This window comes from Capra hircus, chromosome 17, assembly GCF_001704415.2.
Source record: "Capra hircus breed San Clemente chromosome 17, ASM170441v1, whole genome shotgun sequence".
Classification (NCBI taxonomy): domain Eukaryota; kingdom Metazoa; phylum Chordata; class Mammalia; order Artiodactyla; family Bovidae; genus Capra; species Capra hircus.
This window is the reverse complement of record NC_030824.1, coordinates 25,132,729-25,154,746: the sequence shown is the minus strand read 5'-3', so window position 1 is coordinate 25,154,746 and position 22,018 is coordinate 25,132,729. Positions and strand designations below refer to the sequence as shown.

At 52.8% G+C, this 22,018-nt stretch overlaps 1 protein-coding gene across 3 annotated transcripts in view; it reads right to left on the bottom strand.

Annotated features, from left to right (window-relative positions):
* The window catches only part of ADGRD1 (adhesion G protein-coupled receptor D1), a 176,338-nt gene continuing 154,539 nt past the window's right edge, over positions 220-22,018 (bottom strand). For 2 of the 3 annotated variants that reach the window (XM_005691335.3, XM_005691336.3), the window contains 6 exons: positions 21,685-21,751; positions 10,730-10,821; positions 6,759-6,885; positions 5,472-5,513; positions 3,806-3,898; positions 2,225-2,438 (listed from right to left, as the gene is read on the bottom strand). In XM_005691335.3, the coding sequence (XP_005691392.2) occupies positions 2,343-2,438; positions 3,806-3,898; positions 5,472-5,513; positions 6,759-6,885; positions 10,730-10,821; positions 21,685-21,751 (517 nt within the window). In that variant the 3' untranslated portion in view covers positions 2,225-2,342. Of the gene's footprint in view, positions 2,439-3,801; positions 3,899-5,471; positions 5,514-6,758; positions 6,886-10,729; positions 10,822-21,684; positions 21,752-22,018 lie in introns of all 3 variants that reach the window. The other variant, XM_018061421.1, reaches the window with a different exon arrangement.

The following is a 22,018-nucleotide window of genomic DNA, read 5'->3' as shown; positions in this document are numbered from 1 at the left end:
CATTCTTCCCTAACCAGGGAGGCTTCTGGATAGGGTGGGGCATCATCCATGGCAGAGTCCCCAGAGCCAGAATGTGCTGAGGACACAGAAAGCACTGAACAGAATCTGTCGAGTGAATCCCAGGATAGGATTTTACCCATGTGTCTTTCCCGATAGATTTTTGTCAAGAGACACACAGTCTTGCTTGCCTTCCACCAGCAAAAGACACCAAGGACCACATTTTACTTAAAGGACATTAAGAGTTTATTTCATAAAAGTCACAACATATATTCACTACATAGTGGCATTCGTCACCTTTTCTGTGCTATAAACTACTTTAAACACACAATTCTTTCCAATTGCTTATCTTTGGCCAAATTATGTGTAGATAATAGAGTACCGCAGAAGCCAAAATATATAGCCTATAAATAAAGTGCACTTCTCTCCTTTAGAAATAAAAAGTTGTTCTTTACTTCTCCTGATATATTAGCTGTGTAGGGTGAATATGCAAAGTTTAAAAAAAAAAAACAAAGAATTCTATTTAAAATAAAGACAGTTTCTTATTTGATTTGCTTCACCAGAAACTGAGTAAGAAAAAGAAAAAATCCAAGTGTAAGTCTTAGGAATACAGTGTTCTCACTTCTAGGTGCTCTAGGGCACAAGGATATAATGCCAAGTTACAGGTGACCTGGCTTCTGGAATCACAAGACACTCAGAGCAGGGGCCAGCCATACTTTTCACCGAACACTGGGGTCTCTGCCTGCATCAGGCAGGGTCACCCCCCAAGGCACATCTGTGGGACCACACAGGGCACTGTCACAGGTGCCGAGGCTGGTGCATCTGGGGACCCCTCCTCCCTGTGGAGGAACAGAGGTTAACCCCTCCGTCAACATGCCACTGTGTCCCACGCTCAACACAGCAGGAGATGCTTGAAGATGACTGTTAACACTCATCGTCATCAGGGCAGTTCCTTTATGAAGGTGCAGAGGAAGATGGGAAAAGGTCTACAAAACCACATAGAAACTCACCAGGGGACAAAGCAGAGGTGAGGGGATGGGGCGGGACGGTCGTGGGGGTAAGGGGCTTTAATGCTATCGCCATCACAGTTTTCAAGGAAGATTTTCCAGTATCAAAAACAGGTTGGAATTTCTTACCCACACATTTCACAAGCACTCTTGGTGCTGTCATCACAGTGCAACCTTTCGTAGTCTTGTTTCCCAACAATTCCATGGCGTTTTGGTTCACATCTAGAATCACAAACCCTAGTGTTCCACGGGATCTCGCCCAAACATGGGGTCGTAAGGATCGTTCCATTTCCTAGGGGGCTGAGTCCAGATCTAAGTCTATAAATAAACACCAACTCAGAAGACACAGCCAATGCTACCCCCACCTCCCTAGGTCGGTCAGGACAGGGGTTCTTGATTCTCCCCTGCACTCCAGAGCAGCCTGCCACGTGGCTCTATTTATCAAGGCATCTTTGCAGCAATGTGCAGTCACATACTGTACTGTGCTACTCCCCACTGTGATCCACTCTTTGGAAAACCGGAAAAGCATTTGCAAGTGATGAGGAAGAAATCCTAGGGATATTATGCCTTGGAAAACGGTGGCTCTTCTGGCCCATCGTGAACACAGAGAAGGCTCAGGTGCCAGGAAAGGAAGAGGGGGTGGATTTTAAGGCTGACTTTGAACCTGAAGAGCCAACACTCACGAGGAAGGGGCTGAGATGCTTTCGGAGCAGAAGACCCCACCCTCTGTGGAGCTCTCTGCCTTGGCGAGATCCCCATGCACAGACAGGGGCCGGGTGGCCAGCGTCTCCACCCCACAGCCCTGGGCATCAGGAGAGGCCCAGCGCAGCCATGCGAGCAGACATGGGGCTGGCCCAGGCTGGCGCCACCCTGCAGAAAGTCACTCTTCGGCAGGTGCCTGGTGCTGGGGACCCCGTTGTTGGGTGGAGTTGGCAGGTGGAAAACATGCTCATGGGCAGCTGCCTCAGCCCGACCCTCCCCTGCAGACACCAGGACTTTGGTCCAAAGTCCCCATCACAAGGCAGAGGTTAAACTTCTCACCCCGTGCTATGGCCCCTGTGCGCCCAGTGTAGAGGGTCCTGTGCTCCGTGTGCACTGGCAGGGATGAAGGGGAAGCGTGCACCCGCCTCCTCTGTGCATCAGGCTGCAGGCAGACTGGCGGACTCCGTCACATGGCAGGTCACAGGTGAGAACAGCTCTCTCAGGGCTGTGACCCCAGGGTCCAGACGGTAACGAGGAGAGGGTCCCAGCGGCAATGGTAGAGCGTTGCTTGTGTTCTGTTTGCAGCAGGTAGAGGGGCTCTGAGCAGCAGGCCGGCCGGGTGTTCAGCCTCTCTGCTCACAAGGCAGACAGGTCCACGCGATGTCCAGAGTGGCTGCTCTTGTCCCAAGGGCTGAGCCTGGTGGAGCCCGTAGCAGGCCGGGTCCCATTCATCTGCAAACCACAAAGGAGTGAGGAGTGAAGACTCTGCTCCCAGACAAGAAACCCATGGCGCCCGGGGAGTGTGGAGAGCAAAGCCTTGGGCCAGAAAGCTGCCTGAGAATCCTCCCTGGTGGGAGGAAGGGGCACTGCTCCCCAGAAAAATGAGCACTTTTCTCCACCTGTTCAGCAAGCATTTGTCTGCCTCATAGCTCCCAGCTTCTGGGGTGCACTCAACCCTGCAGTCATTCACTCATCACTCTCTCCTTCCTTCCTTCCTTCATTCATTCGCACATGTATTCATTCATTCGCAAATCGATTCGTCCATCTGCTTATTCAGTCATTCCCTCTGTTATTTACGGAACAGGCCACGCACCAGGGACTGAGGTAGGCTCTGAGGTCGCTCCAGTGAGCCAAGCTGATCAGACTTTTGTTCTCATGGAGCTTACATTCTGATGGGAGAGGTGGACAATGGCCATCAAGCAAATGAATACACTGAACAATTCCCTGGAGTGGCAGGCAGGTGTATGGTGCTGGAATAGGGAGGGAGCACCTTTGTTCAGTGCTGTCCAGGAAAGACTTCCTGAGACGGGATCCCTGAGCAAGGACCTGACAGGTAGGGAGCTGCACTGCGGTGAGAATGCAGGACACCGCTTGCTCCAGGCTGCCTCAGGGCCCTGTCCAGGGGTCTGCAGGGCAGAGGACAAGGAACCACACATCCAAGCCCAGCACTGAAAAGTGTGTGGCTTGTTCAGACCCCTGATCATTCATGCTCAATTTTTCAGGCATCTGTAGGGGGAGGAACCCTGATGTAAAGGCCAGACTGTGCCAGGGGCCTTCTGTGCCTCTGTGGGACATCAGCGTGTCCAGTGTCTGCTTCTTGGTCAACTGACCTTCCGTCCCCCTGAGTCAAAATAAGAAGTTCTGGTCCTGGAAAGTGCAGGAGAGAGGTTCAGGTGATTTCATGAGGATGGGATCTTGTTGGGGTATGACATCTGCTTGTGCCACCTGCCGGCCTATGTCAGGTGTGAAAGGGTCAACCAACAGGCACCAGCACCTGAGCCAAGCCTCCATCACCTCGACCTGGACAGCCATTTGCCCCGACACAGATGGTGCAGACAATGGAGCTCAGGGAAGGAAGAAGCAGAGGGGCCGGTGCTCAGGACTCAAAAGACACAGGCTCAGGACCCCTTGGTCCTCAGCAAGGTGGGAGCTGTGTGCAGCTCAGTGAAGCTGGAGCTAGTCCCCGGCCGGCATGGACTGGCTTTGCAGGCAATGAGGACAAGGAATAAGAGCCCGGGTTCAAGGTGGGTCAAGGATGGAAGGCACTCAGAGAAGGATGGGCGTAGGAGGGGTGTAGACAAGATATCACACGCACTCACAATGTCCGAGCTGAAGGGCTTCACGTTGGCCTGGCGGCTGGAGCTGCTCGTGAGGGACCAGACCTTGGTTTTATGCTTGAAAGCGGCTCTCACCTTCAAAGGCAGAATGGAAGGCTCAATGGAAGCAATTTCAGAAATGGAAAAAGCAACAATAAGAGGTCATTCTAAAAGGTCCTGAGGAATTTGTGCTGATGCCAGGCCCAGAACACTGCACACAGGGTGAGACAGCATTCGGAGGTATTAGGCCCAAATAGTCAGTGGTTCCAGAGCTGCGCTGCGTGTCACTGATTCGTTTGGCAGATACAGACTATGCCCCCCCCCACCAACCCCCACCATACCCAGCCCTGCACGGGAAGAAAGCTGGATCTCCTGGTCTTTGCTGACCTCATGGCTCTGGGTGAAGAGACAGGATGTTCTCAACAATGAACAGCATCGGGGCAGGGCGTGTGACGGACACAGACATTACCCAGAGCAGTAAATGAACAAATGCATGCGTGGGGCGGGCTGCGTGTGGTTCTGAGACTGCTCCCCTTCCTGCCTCCTCTGCCACGTGGATCAGTCTCAGCCTGATTATGCAATCATGTGACCTTTGCAATCATGTGACCTCCGTCTTCCATTGGCTGCCATCGTCCTGGGCAACTCACCCTGCATGCCCCACCCCCACATCTCCTTCTTCTCTGCCTGACCTCTCCTGTGCACATGGACAGAATCTCCTGAAAGAGCACAGATGTGGGTGTTCCCACCCTCTTCTCAATCATCATTCCAGAGGCATTTCCCCATAATCCCAGCCTGGTGTGTGTGCGTGTGTGTGTGTGTGTGTGTGTGCTGAGTCACTTCAATCATGACCAACTCCTTGCAACCCTATGGACTGTAGCCCGCCAGGCTCCTCTGTCCATGGGATTCTCCAAGCAAGAATGCTGGACTGGGTTCCCATACCCTCCTCCAGGGGATCTTCCCAACCCTGGGATCGAACCCACGTCTCATGTCTCCTGCAGTGGCAGGTGGGCTCTTTACCACTAATGCCACCTGGCTCAAATGCTGAGGAACATGGCACCAAACCCACAATGTAAGGGTAAAACTTTTCCTATGGATTACTGGTCCTGAGAGATGGGATCCAGAGCAGCCTGCACCATCTCCATGGCCAAGTACATGGAAGGTGCAATGGCCCAGACTGCACCAGGAGGAATGAGCCCACTCCAGGTGCCCCAGTGCCCTTGGAAGCAGCATCACAAAAGCCCCCTCTCCAATCCCTGTAGTCAAGAGTCTTCCTTACACCCCAGGCCAGCTTCCTGTATGCCTTGGGGGAGGGTGTGCTGGGAGCCCATCTGCATCTCACTCTCCCTAACACACCAGATGCCAAACAAGGTCCTGAGTCTCCAGCTCAGTTATTCCACACTGTCTCCATCTCCCCTGGTCCTCCATGCAACCAGCAGCCCCTGGGTGACATCAGTGAGGGAGGATTTGTGTATGTTGCTTAGCAACCGGGATGAGGGAGGAGGGACTGATGCAAAGCAGCCGCCTGCACACCACCTGTTACAGACACCAAAGCTCATTCAGGGTTACAGTCCCAGAAACCAGCCAGATGAGGCCACACCTTTCCTGCTCTCTGTGCCCTTGCAGAAATGAAAAACCAGCTTCATGTTGGCAAGAAGTGGAGCAGACATACCTCTGAATTCAGGAGACAGTGAAAGAGGAAGATGAAAAATCCCTGGGAAGGAAAGGGAAGAAAACATAGAATTAGAGCCGCTTGCATTTTTGTTACAAACAGTTTCTGAGGGTTCTTTCCAATGTCACCCATGGACTCTGAGAGTGGCATCAGCATGGCTTGGTGTTGGAGAGGATGGGAGCAAGCTGTGATGCTTCACCATGAAACCATGAGGATGGAAGGGTGTCCTGTAATCTAACCTAGATTTAGGCAGACACCATGACCAAGGTACAGAGACAGGTACATGCCCAGATTGGCTTAACCTGGAAGAGGAGCAAACTTTCTGGGGAGGACAGGTGGGAGGGCACGAGCCTAGCAGCTAAACAGCCCTTGTGTCCTCACTGGCAGACCAAGGATGATGATGACAATGAAAACAGATGCAAGACGAGGATGTCCTCAAACATCTAGAGACTGCTCCTGTGTCAGCACTAGGCAAACACTTCATCTCACTGAGTGCTAAAAGCAGCCCCATGTCCTATGACTGCTCCCATTTTATGCAAGTGGAGACCAGGACACAGAGGATAAATGAGGAACCCAGGACCTGCGGTATGTAAGGGCTGCTGCCACGACAACCCATCCCCTGTCACCATGATAACCAGAAGGAAGCTGTGTATAGGGGCTTATTACAGATTAAAAGTGCAACACAGCTGCTGGTTATGAAGACCCAGAGGCAGTAAGGACATCACGGTGAGGACTGGGCTGGGCCACAGTGACGTTTGCCAGGATTCAGCCTGCAGCTCGGCTGTGTAGGCTATGGATGGCAATGAGCATCTGCCTCCATCCTTCCATCAGCGGCTCGTGGGTCTGGGGACTCGGACTCTGAGCATCTCAGATCTCTGGTTTCCAGGCTGTTACCTTTTCTGTCCTTCCATGTAGAGGGCAGATGAGAACTCAGAACCTGAGGTACCTCCCTTTCACCAACCCTCCATGCCCAGCTCCCTTTCGGGAGCCACCCACATGCTGACCATCTTTCATTCAGGCTGGATGTATCTCCCACGGGTACTGCCCTGAAAGATGAGGCAACCCTGTTGTAAATGGGGTCCTCCAGGCCGTTTGCTCAGAGACCCGCTGTGTGCCCCGTCCATGCCTCTGTCCTCTGGGATGCTCCCAGCCTATGGGTTCACAAGGTGAACGAGTGTGGAGGGAACAGATCAGAGTGTCTCCCTCCTGCTGCCATGGCAACCTGCACCCACTCATCTATTCACAAAGCTGACAGCTCCCGGGCTGACAATCCCATTCGACCCTCACCTGTAAGGAGTTGAGTATGGCAAACATGTACTGGAAGACCATGGCCTGGTTGTTGACAGCAAGCACGCCAAAGACCCACGAGGTTCCCAGGATGGGCAGCAGCACGGCCACAGCTTTTGCGGTCAACCTGCCAAAGAAACAGGGATGGACACTCTGGTGATGGGCAGGCAGGGAGGGTCCAGATGCAAGGCTTCCGGATGGGAGCAGACAAAGCCGCTGCTAGGAGTGAGACCTGGCTCCTCCCTTCAGGAGACCCTGGGTGAGGAGCCGACCTCTCTAGATGTATAAGACAACGTCGCCGCCAGGCCAGCCCTGGGCCAAGCTGACCCAGAGCTTGTTCTGTTCCAGTTGGACTGCAGCCCGTTCTGGGCATCTGGGAGCCAGCACGTCCGCTGGGCAAACTCGGGATGGCCACCCTGACTCAGCCAGTGGTGATGCTGACAGAAATGTTGATTCCAGGTGTCACAGAGGGAAGCAGAGCTGTGGGGCTGGGTAGGGTGGGAGACACACCAGTGCTGGGGCACCTGCAGCATCAGCCCAGAGGCTCCCCCTCGGAATATGAGTTCCTCGAGAAGGATCTCGGTCTCCCAGTGTCTGGAAAGCCCAGACAGAGCTGGTGTTCAGGCAGTGCCCATGAGGTTGTCCGAATCCTGGTTGTTTCTGATATGCCCTGCAAATCACATGCTAACTGAAGCCCAGGCTACCTGACTCCTGAAACAGCTCAGCTTTCCACTGGGATGGGGGTGGAGGGAGGCTCTGTATGCGAGCTTTAGAGAAAAGTGTGGATGCTGATGGGAGCCGTGCTGCCCAAATCAGCACGTGGCACAACTCTTGTCCTTCAGCGCAGTGGCTGACACAGTCTCGCTCACTGGAGGGTGAGTTGTCTCGAGGCTGGACTTTGTCTGCATCTCCGCAGCACCAAAGCGCAGCAAGGCTCCAGGACCTGCGGAAGTGGTCACTGAACAGATGAAGGAAGAGCACATGGATGAGCCCGCGGAAGTGGCGCACATGGATCCAACCCTTTCCGGAAGGTGGTATAACAGCCCCAAGGCACTTCCGGGTCAGAAAGCAAAGCTCCCGGCACTGACAGCACCTGGCGGCAAATTCCTGAGAAAGCAAGGACTGTTCCCGCATGTCAGCTCTCAGGGAAGCTGCCGCCATGTGTTTTCATGTTAACACCGTTAAAACACCTGAGTCTGGGAAATAAAATATCATGAATGATTTAGGTTCAATCTTTAGATCCTGGAAAAACCTGTAATTGAAAGGAGCAGCCGCCGACAAATCGTATCAAATGTGCTACTTTAAAGGGATGGTTCAGTTTTACTTTAAAAAATAGAGCAATAAATGATAAGAATCTTGGGAGAAACTCCTCTAGTTGAGGCTCTCTGAGGGCTTGTTAACCAAGCTGCCAGGTCTTGTCAAAGGTGGAGGGAGCAGGGTCCCTGCAGAGTCGAAAGCCTGGGCAAGGGGACACTGTGCATACGCACACATGCACGACGCACGTACACACCACGCACGCAAGCAAGCACGTGACTTGATGCCCCGCCCCAATCCGCTCCCCCAACCAGGGGCAGGGCCTGCGTGGGGCTCCACCTCCTGCATCCCCTAACCACCCAAGGCTCCACGTGGTTCACACCTCCCTCCCCATCCCCAGTCCCTGATCTCACTGGGAAACCTGAATGTTCTCTGTTGCTTTCTGGGGAATCTGAAATCATGACCAATCAATAAGAGATGAGAAAGCAGGTGGAAGGCAGCCAATTAAGGCTCCCGAGGAAGCATCTGATCCCATTAGTCACTGAGCATTGAGCTGATGGGCAGGAAGGAGAGGCCTAGATTGAATCCAAGAGACGAGGAGCCGGAAGTGTCCCGAGGAGGCTGTGTTGCATCTTCCAGCCCAGCTTCCGGGCTCCTGCTTCACCAGCCCAGGGAAGGGATGGTCACTCTAATGACACTAAGAAGGGAGTTAGAGAGCTACTCAGGGTCCAGCTGCACCACGTGAAGAGGAGGAGTCAGTGCTGGGTGACATCATAGTCAGGGGTCTGTCCAGAGAGACCAGCTGGACTCTCTCCAGGAGGTCGGCCCAGGGCCATCGTGTCACCTGAAGGACACAGGACACGGGAGGGCACAGAGACATTGCCCCAGTCATGGTTCCTCAGAGAGGTAGAAATACCCTCCAGGTCACAGCCCTATCTCCCATGTGTCAGCCTCTACTCCGAGACCAGGTCCCCATGGAGAGCAGGCGGGTCATGGGCTCAGCCGCCTCCTAGGCCATGATGCATAAAGAGGGGATGCCAGAGAGGCGAGGTGGGTATGAACTGAGACCTAGGCTGCTCTGGGCACAGCCAGGCCAGTGGTCCCCTGGGTGCCAGGTCAGAGGGGCAGCAAGAGCCTGTGCTGGAGACAGATCGGGGCCCTGTCCATGGAGGGGAGGGTCTAGGGACTGAGGCTGGGGTGAGGGAGGGTCGGGCTCCTCCTTGGCCAGGCCCCTTGGCTGGGGACAGGCCGCCTCATGGAGCAGCGCTGCCTGGTCTCGCTGATGAAAGAAGAAAGCAAGTGACCCTGACCCAGGAGCATCTCCCAAGGTTTCCAGGGGCTGAAAAGGTCCGAGAAGCCAAAGCCACCTGTCAGGTTAATTTACAATGTTTGGAATTCATTACAGAATAATTGTCTTATCGATTTGCTGCAGATATATTTACTTTTTTCCCTCTCAGATCAGAAGAGATGGAGTGTAGCTAAAGTAACTTACAGAATGCCAGCTGCTTAGTAACTGTGCTGTGTTTATAAGTCACTTCAGTCATGTCTGACTCTTTGTGACCCCATGGACTGTAGCCTGCCAGGCTCTTTTGTCCATGGGATACTTAGGAAAGAACACTGGAGTGAGTTGCCTTTTCCTTCTCCAGAGGATCTACCCGACCAAGGGATCAAAGTTGCATCTGTTACTTCTCCTGCATTGACAGACCAGTTCTTAACCACTAGCACCACCTGGGAATCCCGCCCTATTTGTGTAACAGCCCCTAAATTCCCTGCAAGGAGCCACCTCTCCCACTTCCTGGCCCTGTGATTTAGAGGTGCTGCCTGCACCCCAGAGCCAGTGTGACTCAGACCGTGTGACTCAGGCCTGGCTTAACTGCTGACGTCCATCCACTGTAACTGATTCATGGGTGGGCATATGGCCTGCTCTGAGTCTGCTTGCAGGCTCAGGACCTCTGTCTGATTTTGAGGGAAAGAGACACACTTTCACATGGACTTGAACCTTCTTTGGCAGCCATTTTGTCACCAGGAGGCACAGTTCATCTCAGGGTGAAGCCGGCAGATGATGTGGGGCAGAGAAATGCAGGCGAGCTGGGTCCTGGACTAAGCCATCCTAGACTCGCTCCTGGACTCATGGATGCCTGTGCTGATAGGTATGCCTTTTGCTTGAGTCAGCTTGCGTTGGGTTTTCTGACACTTGCAAGCAGCAGATCCCCAATAATGGGGTGAGGAAACCCCAGAAGGTAGCAAATGTGAGTGTGCAGACACCTGCTCCTTCTGTGGATGGATCAGCCCCAGCACAGGTCAGAACAACCTTTGAGATGGCCGCCGTCACCCCCACCACACAGATCAGCAAAGCAGGGTGCTATGGGGTTGAACAGCCCACGAAGTCTCAGCAGATGGTAAGGGCTGAGCCACGACTGACACGGCAGGACAGTCAGGCTTGAGAACCTTCCTCTGTACCCCACCACAAGCTCTTCTAACTCTAGGGGTGAAGCTGTCTCTGGAGGATCATCTAATAAACCCCCTCTTTCACAGATCGGGCAGCGAGCTGGGAAAGGGGGCTGCTCCTGGTTGAGACAAATGAGGGTGTGAACTCTGTGCTCTCTGTGATGTCAAGTGGACACAGAGCGAGTCCAAGAGTGTGGCCCGCCCTCCTGCCACCCCCGGACCATCAGTGGGGGTGGGGGGCATGGCTGACAGCCCCGGGTCCAGCTTACTTGAAGGCACTGGGATCTCCATGTATCTTGTAGTTCTCGGCACTGATCTGTGAAATGACCCTGGTCACCGCGATGAGGATGCCAACGTTGACCTGCACAAGGAGCACAGGAGACAAGGTAAGCGCTAGAGCGCACCTGCAGGACGTCTGAGTCCACCTGGCGGCACCCACTCCCCAGCCGGGCTTCTCAAGCAAACAGGTGGAATCTCTGGGAGAAATCTAACAGTGTCCTTGAACTTTCACCTACACAGATCCCCTGCAAGACTGCTTCCAGGAGCACACATCTATGCCTGAGAAAAGACAGCCCAACATCCCAGGGCTAGTCCCCAGAAGTACATCAAAGAAAGCACCTCTCAGGCTTCCCTGGTGATCCAGTAGTTGGGAATCCACCTTGCAATGCAGGGGACACAAGTTTGATCCCTGGTCCAGGAGGATCCCACATACCATGGGGCAGTGAAGCCTGTGGACCACAATTAATGAGACTACACTCTGGACCCTGCGAGCCACACTACTGAGCCCACGCACCAGTAAAGCCTGCACACCCTGGAGCCTATGCTCCACAACAGGAGAGGCCACTGCAGTGAGAAGACCACACATCACAACAAAGAGTAGCCACCTGCTTGCTGCAACCGGAGAAAGCCTGTGTGCAGCGATGAAGACCCAGTGCAGCCAAAAATTAATAAATAAATATTAAAAGAAAGAAAGAAAGCTCCACTCCACTCAGCACTGAAGTAAGGAGGTTGTGAACTTCAGAATCAGAAGAACTGGTTCCAATTTCCTTTCACCATGTACTCCCTGAGTGTGACACTGAAGTCCTCTGAACCTCAGTTTTTCCACATAATAACACCCACAGTGCAGTCTGAGTGTTGGAAAGATAGGAAATCACATCTCCAAAGCCCCAGTACAGCCTGACTCTCACCTCCTGCCCCCACTCCAGGCTCCCAGCTGTGGGATCCACAGAGGCCATGGTAAAGGATTCTTCATCTTCTGCCCAGTGCTCCCTCCTTGCTAGGGAAGGTCCCCTTGGGATCTGAGGGCTAGGGGCAGGGGTCTTCAAGGGTCGGTGGCAGTGGCTCCAACACAACCTGTCCTCTCCCATGGGCAGCTCTCCAGGGTTCTGAACAGGAGTCTGACCAGGCAGGTGACAGCAGAAATGTCCCCTCCCTCTAGATTTCTTTCCGCTACAGGATCCACGCCAGCTAGAATCCAGGGTCGTGCTGTAGCCGGGGACTTCTTTGTATTTGAAAAGTTCAGAGGTCATTTACAGAATCACTGAGGAGTCTGGCTGCTGGCCATGTGTGAACTTCCAAGCCTGACCACAGGTAAGAACAAAGACTTTCCCTGGCAAGCCTCCTAGGGAAAGTGGCCCTCCCCATCCCAGACCTGGGGCACAGCAGAGCATCCTAAGGTCTGAAGGAAGTTGCAGGCAGGGACTCAGGCCCCTCCCACCCTGACGGGCCATGCCACACATATACCTACATTCAGTGTCTTCTTACGGGGTCCTGGGGCCTTTCCAAAGCACCTCTGCTGATACCCCTTATCTCAGGAGTCTTACAGACATGTCTCCCCACTCTGCCTCAGTGACCCACACCTTCTCCACTCCCAGCCCTCCTCCTACCTCCTCCTCCCTGGCTCCCTGGTCCAGGACTCAGCAGCAGCCTCTCCATCAGTGAGCATCCCTGCCTGCACAGGAGCACCAGGAAGCTGGCCCTTCTGCCCATTCAGCCCCTTGCTCACACGATCACAGTAAGTGAATAAGGATTTATTAGCCTTTATACATGTGTGTGTGTCTATCGTACATTTGTGTCTGACTCTTTGCGACCCCAGGGACTGTAGCCTGCCAGGCTCCTCCGTCCATGGGAGTCTCCAGGCAAGAATACTGGAGTGGATTGTCATTTCCTCCTCCAGGGGATCTTCCCCTCCCAGGGATCAAACCCACATCTCCTGTGTCTCCTGCATTGGCAGGTGGATTCTTTACCACTGAACCACCTGAGAAGCCCCATTAGCCTTTATAGCAAATACAAACAGATGCTGTCAGTGGGACCCCTGTCTTCAGTGACCACCTCCACACCTGGCAGCTTGGCTCCAGATAGTCAGGCCCCCTCATTCACTGCCATTCTCTCACCTATAAAGTGAGGTTAAAGGTGGACATCTCCCAAGGTCAGGGAAGATGGAAGAAGCTGGCAAACATGAATATCCAGCAACGCCAGTGCCCTCCGCACTCCACACTGGGCAACACCCACAGGAAAGCCACACTCAGCAGATGAGAGAGAGGTGGGCCAGCATGGATGTGAAAAACGTGGGGGCAGCCCATTCAAGTGGGACAGTGACTAGAGAGTGAGGGAACTAACTGGTAGCCGCTTTAAGAATGGAATTTTAGGGACTTCCCTGGTGGGCCAGTGCTTAAGAATCTACTTTCCAAGGCAGGGGGCATGAGTTTGATCCCTGGTTGGGAACTAAGATCCCATATCACAGGCAACGGAGCAACTAACCTCAACTAGAGAGAAGCCCACGTGCAGCAACAAAGACCCGATGCAGCCAAAAATAACCATTAAAAACAGAAGAGAATGTGAATTTTAATTCCAGACACTGAGATTTAGGGAGGTCTGCAAAAAGCCTCTTCTGAGGGCAGGTGGACACTGCACAGTCGTCTCCGGAGGCAACAAGCTATGTCATGGAGTTGAGACTATCAGCCGGAGTGGCGAATCGAAAGCACAGGCCCTGCTTCTCTCACCAAGACTCATGATTTTCGTGATTACACGCTTTTCAGTTTCTATGCCTTTGGTTGATTTCTAGAGTTCTGATACATCTGGGTTTCTCCCCTGTATACTTCCTCCAGTAAATTCCTTGCATTCCAGGGGAAGAATGCTTAGCGTGGTCCTCCATCTGCTATCCAGCAAGTCCTGCCTCTCTCACTTTGGGAATTTACATCCTGGGTTCCTCACACACTGGCCAAAGCTGAAGCCTTGTTTGTAACAAGAAAAGACTGGAAGCAACCTGAATTGTTTCCGACAAGGAGCAGGTAGGGGGACTACCATGGGCAGCCTGCTCCCTGGATGCATTATGGATCAAGGCAGCACTTTCCATGCAGAAAATGCAGACAACAAGGTGAATGTATATTTATATTCAGCTATATCTGCACAGCACTCCTAGGATACACAAGAAGTTAGCACCAGGGGCATCTGTTTGGGGAGGTGGGTGGAAACCAGAGTGCTGAGAGAGAGACATGGGCAGAGACTATTCATATATATTATTAAGCTTTGCTTTCAAAATTTTAGCCATGTGTATTAATGTTCAAAAGTCAAATTACTTAAATTATGAAAGGGGACTAACATAAATCCCTTTTCCTGTGACTGTCTCAGTGATGTCCTTGGTCTCAGGAGGAAAACGGGCTTAACCATGAAGTGTCCCGATAATTTGGGGGAGAGGATGGAGAAGCCACAAAGCCCAGAACCTGGGAGAGGGACGCCAGGGTTGGAGCCTGAACACCCCATGTGGCCCCAGAGGTCACAACACAACCGCCCCCTCCCTCTGCTGGCTTGGAGGCTGAACTGGGACCCTGCCCCAGACTTCTCAGGTGTGAAGCTAGACAATTCAGGCTACGGTTCACAGACTCCGTGATGTGGTCGCTAAATGGATGATCAGATTACTGCAAATCATTTCACAGACATAGAAATGCTACAAGTGACTGATCTAATTTCAGATCTTGTGTTATTTCCTGGCCTCTGTATTTAAGACCCGGAAGGAAGTGTTTCAATAATGGTTAAGCTGCCACATGATTGGCTGTTATAATTCATCATCATGCCCATCTCTCCAAAGCTTCTGCTGGGGTTTATTTATGTCCCCCCTCTCTCTTTCAGCATGGGCCTGTCTGATTTCATCTGGCGTGCATGCTTCCTCTGAGTTGGTAAGACAGTCACGTCTGCCACGGCAATGGCGCGGATTGAAGGCGCGGGGAACCTGTGATCCCGCATCAACGCACAGTTAAGTGGGAGACGGTGGCTGTGGGCGAAACAAATCTTTGTATTTTCATGAAAATACAAAGCAGAAGTGGACCCGGTTCCCCACTGCATTTCACTCGCCCTGGCTTGTGCCTGGCTGCAAACTGGGAAAGGCCCTGCAGGAAGGCGTCTATAATGTAAATATCATGTATCTCATCAACTGAGTGTCTCTGCATTAGAACAGCCAACAAGCTACTGATGACAGAACGTCAAACCAATAATTCACAAGCTGCATTTCAGCAGAAAAAAAGGCGGGGGGAGGATATACACTCAAGACCATGGGGACCTCTGCTGGGAGGAGGGAACGATGTGGCAGGGCTTCTGGGGTTCAGACCATGCTGTTTCTTGACCTGACTCCAGGCTACTCAGGTATTCATGAAAAATCACTGGGATGTGGCCACGATTTCCCAATGAAAGTATAGAGACACATATAGACATGGTAAATGCTGCAGTTTGTATCTGTACTTGTTTCTATGTCCCTATAGGCATGTATGACTCTCTATTTATATGCCTGTAACTGTAATTGTACCCATTTCTGTATCTGTATTAGGAATTGGTAACTGTATCCATGGGGCTTCCCTGGTGGCTCAGTGGTATAGAATCGCCTGCCAGTGCAGGAGATGAGGGTTCAATCCCTGGGTTGGGAAGATCCCTTGGAGAAGGAAATGGCAACTCACTCCAGTATTCTTGCCTGGAAATCCAATGGACAGAGAAGCCTGGTGGGCTAGAGTCCACAGGGTCACAAAGAGTTGGATATGACTTAGTGACTAAGCAACAACTATATCTGTATCTATGTATCTTCACGCACTTGTATTTGTAGAGTCACACAACCGCTCTGGCTTCTTCCGAGGTGAGAAGTGGTTGTTGTTCAGTTGCTCAGTTGTGTCCAACTCTTTTCAACCCCATGGGCTGCAGCACACCAGGCTTCCCTGTCCTTTTCCCGGAGTTTCCTCAAACTCATGTCCATTGAGTCAGTGATGCCATCCAAGCATCTCATCCTCTATTACCCTCTTCTCCTGCCCTCAATCTTTCCCAGCATCAGGGTCTTTTCCAATGAGTCAGTTCTTCACAGCAGGTGCCCAAAGTACTGGAACTTCAGCTTCAGCATCAGTCCTTCTAATGAATATTCAGTGTTGATTTCTTTTAGGATTGACTGGTTTAATCTGCAGTCCAGGGGACTCTCAAGAGTCTTCTTCAGCACCACAGTTTGAAGGCATTTATTCTTTGGCACTCAGCCTTCTTTATGGTCCAACTCTCACATCCATACATTACTACTGGAAAAAACACAGCTTTGACTATACAAAACTTTGTCAGCAAAGTGATGTCTGCTTTTTAATACATGGTCTAGGTTTGTCATAGCTTTTCTTCCAAGGAGCAAGCGTCTTTTAATTCCATGGCTACAGTCACCATCCACAGTGATTTTTGGAGCCCAAGAAGATATTATCTGCCCCTGTTTCTACTTTTTCCCCATCTATTTGCCATGAAGTGATGGGACCAGATGCCATGACCTTAGTTTTTTGAATGTTGAGTTTTAAGCCAGCTTTTTCACTCTCTTCTTTCACTTTCATCAAGAGGCTTTTTAGTTCTTCTTCACTTTCTGCCATAAGGATGGTATCATCTGTATATATGAGGTTATTGATTCCAGCTTGTGCCTCATGCAGCCTGACATTTCACCTAATGTCCTCTGCATATAAGTTAAATAAGCAGGGTGACAATATACAGCCTTGACGTACTCCTTTCCCAGTTTTGAACCAGTCCATTGTTTCATGTGAGAGAAGGACTTTAAAGCTCCAGACTTTTCTCTTCCCTGGCTTGGAGGCTCTCTCCCCAAGGGGGCTGGCATGGAACAAGCCCTTTAGGGGGCTCAGGTTGTGTCCCTGCTTCTGTAAGACCTGCTGGCCCCATAGGTACATCTGCACTCAGGCTCACTGAAGTCACCCAGGGAATGACATCCATGTCCCTTCATAATCAGGTAGGATGGTTTGTGAAGGGACAGTTGGGAGTGGGATCAGTATCTGACAGAGGAGTGAAGGGTGAGCTGTTCCCAGAAGGGGCTTGAATCTGCCCTTCCCAGCCCTTGCCATGGGCCCAGCAGGCATCACTGTGACAATCTCTGTCCCAGGTTCCTGCCCCTCTAAGACCAACCTCACCAGGACACACAGAAACCACATGCCCCAACATGAACCTGCACCTTGCCAAAGTGTTTTAGTTTAAAATTGCTGGGTGTTTTTTATATGCATGGGATATGCAAGCAGGTAGCCCCCAGACACGAATCCCTCTGGAGGGACCCCTATCTCATTGCATCCGTCATGTGAACCTGCACCCAGACAGAGCTCGCACACTGTACACAATGGGGCCCAGCCCTACCTGTGACCCTGGAAACTGCTGTCTTCAGGGGGCCCCTGGGAACAATGGGGAACAACTCAACATGCACAACCCAGGGTCCTCAGAGGAGACAAGGAACATGAGACACACCCAACCCCAGCCAGCGTGAGCCCTCAGGGTAAGAGAGGCTGGGTCTCTGGACCCCTCCACTGCGTCCCCCAGCCCAGGGTCTGCATGATTTTTCTCTCAAGGCCCAAGTAGCAAATACTTTCGGCTTTCTAGGCCTCACAGTCTCTACTGAAACAACTCAATTCAATGGTTGCGGCATGACAGCTGCTGCAGACGACTTGTAAGCAATCACCTGTGCTGCTGCACAGGATTTCCCACGTGGGCCACAGCCCGCTGACCCTGCACTCGATTGTGAAGTTGCTGAGCAGTTCTAGGCCTACACCTCCCCCCTCATCACCCAGGGCTCCCTGACTTCCCCTGGCCCTCTTCAGACCTCCAGCTGGCTCCACGGTGGAATCCCCTGGAGCTCTGAAAGGTCCTGGAGCCCACATCCAGTAAATCTAGAACCTCTAAGGTGGGAACGGCTCCCAAGCTCCCCAGTAATTCCCTTACTAACAAGTTTGAGAACTGCAGTCCTCAGGTGTTGATGGCTGATGTCGAGGAGTGGGGTTGGGGTGGGGCTGGAGGTAACGCCCCCCCCAGGAAGGACAGTGGGGCTCCAGTGATCCTGGAGGACTCAAGGTGAGGGGACACTGCTGCAGCCGGACCCCACGCTGCATGGGTGGGGAGTAAGGATCCAGGCAGGGCAGCCTTGGATCCCCCGCTGTCACTGACTGAAGTCAGATGAAACACTCAGATCACCCAGGGAGCCCCGGAGGGGCGATGCTGCTGAGCCCTCCAGATCTGGTGGGTTAGGTCAGCACACAGACAGAACAGGGATAGGGGACTTACACATTCAACTACTTCCCTTCCACCCCCGCCCACCATCCATGCTCTGACCAGGAGGGTTTAATTGTCGGGGGGACTGGAGTCAGTCTGAGCCTGTGTCTCCATTTGGGTGACACAGTGAAGGGTGTTCCCTGACCCCAGGAGCAGGAGGCGAGAGTGCCCACCGGGTCGCTCACGGGGGCTTCTGTCATCCTGTGAAAGGCCCGGTGTAACATGACTGTAGGCAGTCTTCACACAGCCCTGGGACAGGGGACAGCCTGGACTGCAAGCTCAGGGACACATCACCACAGTAACGTGCCACCTCCCCCAGCTGAAAGCAATTAACTGAAGAACCAGGGTCTGTGCTCGGAGCTCGGAGTTCACGCAGAGGATGGATACCTGAGCTGACCGTCCCACCCCTTCCTCAACCTGGCAGCCCTTCCTGGAAGGAGCCCTCCTTCACAGAGCAGGTGTGTGTCGCCCTGGCCTTGCAGAGACAGCTGTGCCCCCTTCCCTCATGGTGGTGACCCAGCTACGTGATTCTGACCACCCGTGACAGACAAAGAAAACACCCAAGGGAGTGTTTTCCAAAGAAAACAAGGGAGCCAGCAATCAGAGATGGGGGGCCTTGCACATTGGCTCCTGTGAGATAGAGGAGCTGAAAGCAGAGGGACAGTGTTGGGTCCAGGGAGTCTGTGGCCAAGGCTGCACTGGCGCTGCAGACAGGAGTGTGGCCTATAGGGGACGGAGCAGCCCCTGCCACCCACTGTCCTGCTTGAAGGAGTTAGGGATGCACTCCTGGGCCCCCCTCTTCTGAGTCTCATCCACATCCATACAGGTCACCCCTCCACCCCGGGCAGAAGAGGCACAGTGTCAGGAGGGGCACTTGGTTGATGCCCACCCCTCCCACCAGGGCTCCACGTGGATCCTACAGAGAGCCCAGGGGCCCTGAAGCCCCACAGAGCTGGGAGTGCAGCCCCACCTCACCTCTGGCACAGACGCTTGAGCGCTGGGACCACTGGGGATCCAGGAGGCTTGCAGCACCCCGCCCCCACTCCCCATCTCCTGCTTGTACCTGTGGACACCCCAGAGCCCACATCACCTGGAAGGAGATGGGCATGGAGGGCAGCGAGTCAGTGCAGCCAGAACAAGGGGATCGTGTTCCGGGCTGGCACCACCCACCCTCCCTCGGGTCCCAAACAGACAAGGACACCACAATGAGGTCCCCTCTCTGCCCTTCAGGAAATCCTTTACCAAGAAGATGCTGCTGCACCTTGTGTGGCATGAGGATGCCTGAGTGGAATTTTAATTAAGAAGCAGGAAGCCACGTCTTCAGGCATCTTCCCTTGGACACATTTCTAATTAACCACCAGGGCCCACGGTTTCAGTCAGTGCCAGCGAATGTGCAACAAAGTCAAAAAGAAGATTTCAAATCAGCAGCTGGGAAAGAGAGCAGGGGGTGAGAGAGAGGAGGGCTGGCTTCACAATATTTAGGAAATATCCCTGTGGGGGAGGGGAGCAGGGTGGTGGCTTCAGTGCTGTCCACAGACCCTCTCTAAGTCCATCCTCTCACCGCCATCACTGGTGACATGGGAAGTTGGGTTTGTCATTAGGATTGGGAGGCGATGAATGAGGACACCAAAGGCACAAGTGTCTCCAGCTGGAGTCCCTTCCCATGCCTTCAGTATCAGGGTCACCCAAGTGTGCTTCAAAGACAGCACCCTTTGGAGAGGTAATAAACACAGCCTGGATCCCACCCTGGAGGTGTGTGGAGAGCATGCTCTGGAGCCCCAGCCCTCCAGAGTGTGAAGAGTGTGTTCTGTGGATGCTCAGGGTGAGCAGGAGGGATGTGGGGGAGGTTCCCCGGTGTCAGACCCCAACACCTGAGGGGAGAGATGTTCAGACTGGGACAGCATGGGGATGCCTCACCCCTGACCAGATCCCAGCTACTGAGCAGGGTGCAAGGACGCTGTTCCCCTCTCCCCAAAAACCCCTCTCCACAGGGCTTCCTGAGAACCCCCACCTCCAGACCCTGGAGTTCAGGGGGGGGGTGACCCCTGGGCAGTCATGTGGTTCAGGCCCAAACAATCATCTGTCTCCATCTCAGCCTCCGTTATTGGCTCCGGGACAGGCACCTGACCCACAGGAGCCAATCAGAATCTGCCCTGGGACTTCTGCTGGGACAGCTGGAAGCAGTGCCTCCCTCCCCACCCTGAGCTGCAGAGCTGGAGGATATTTCAGGGTGCCAGATCCATCACGTCCTCGCCAGGAAAGCCTGCCTGATCCAGATGGAGCCAGCAAGGAGGCAGCAGGGCCATGAGGTGAGTAGGAGATACCAGCTGACAGCACTGAGTGCCCAGAACCAGCCAAATCTGATTCCCCTGTGCTTCCCAGGACTGAGCCTTTTCTGCTCAAAAGAGCTCAAGCTGGTTTAGTAGCACCTGGGGAGAAGGAAGAGGAGAGATACCAAGAGGAAGACGGCAAAGAGAAGGGGAGGAGAGGAGGAGCAGGCCTAAAGCAATACAGCTGCAATCACCAGCCAGGCGTTTATCATTCAATCTGCTCCTCTATAAAACAGAAATCACCATCTCTTGAAGCAACTATTTTAAGGCCAAGGAAAAGAGACATTTAATGTAAAAACATCTTTTTAAAAAGATCTCTATAAATTTGAGCCTTTATCATTAACGTTAAATTACTTCACCGGAAACCAAGAATAAGGACCCAGGGTTAGAACTGTGACCTACGCCTAGTCAATCAGAGCATTTCAGAACTTTGGCCAATCAGAGCATTTCATTCCTCTGGGAGGGCTGACCAATCAGGACAGTCTGTTCCTCTGGCCAATCAGAACATTCTGCTTCCACTGGCCTCAGTGAAGGCTGGCCAATCAGAGCATTTTGCTCCTCTGACCTCATGTGAGGGGGTCCATGGCAGGCAGAGTTCCAAGTCAAGCCCATTAGAAATGATGAGAATCGATCCTAGGATTTTGTGGGACATGTTAGCAGAACAATAACAAGAAGAGCAAAGGGGTTTTTTTTTTTTTCCCCCAAGATGGATAATGGAATTTTGTATGGTCCGCATCTGGGGCAGCCTAAAAATGGAGCCCACTTATAGGAAAACAAAGCTGAGATGTGAGAAGCCAGAAACCCGTGGAGATGGCCATGTCTGAACCTTGAACCCAGCAGCCACAGCAAGCATTCCTGACTATGAGTTTATAAATCTCGATTTCTGTCAACCTTTCTGAGTAGGTCCTTCATAATCACAGGAGTTCTGTTACCTGTGATTCCCAGGGAGCCTTGACTAAAGCTTCCTAACGCAGCCTTGGACCTTGCGTCTCCTTGACCATGGAGATGTGCATGTGAGGAAATTAAGAAAGAACAGTGAGAAGGAAAAGAACCAGCTGGGTCTGCACTGCCCCTCCTGGGTGCACACCCATACCGGTTGCTTTAGCGGGAAAAGCACCAAGGGCCTTAATCCAGTCTGCATTAAATCTGAAAACATGGCCTTGCCAAGTATTTCTTGGGGTAATGAGGCTCTGGGTCACAGGCCACAAGAAGGGGCTGTAACAGGACTGAAGCAGCCACAGCCTCAGACATTACTCCCAGGGACCCCAGCCCCATCTCCACACAGCCCAGTGCTCCCTCTACTCCACTACCCCCAGCCCCGCCCAGCTCCGTGCCCACAGGACAGAACATACCACGATGATGAACAGGGCAGGGGCCACGAAGGCCCAGATGGCGCCATTACCGAGTGATAGCCAGCAACTGCGGAGGGAGACAAAAGGTTACTTCAGTGCCTCACCCCACCCACTCCAGCGCAGGGGCCCTGCATCCAGAACAGGACAGGGACCATGCGGGCATGGTGACAATAATGCCGTTAATCCCAACAGACGTGCCCGTATCCTGCTCACAATTTCAAGAGCATTCCACTCTTGGGAAGAATGTTCTGGGTCTGCAGACTGGCTCAGGGAAAAAGAGGCTTTTACAGGTCACCTAGTTAGTGAAACACTTCACCGTCTCTGAAGAGTCTAG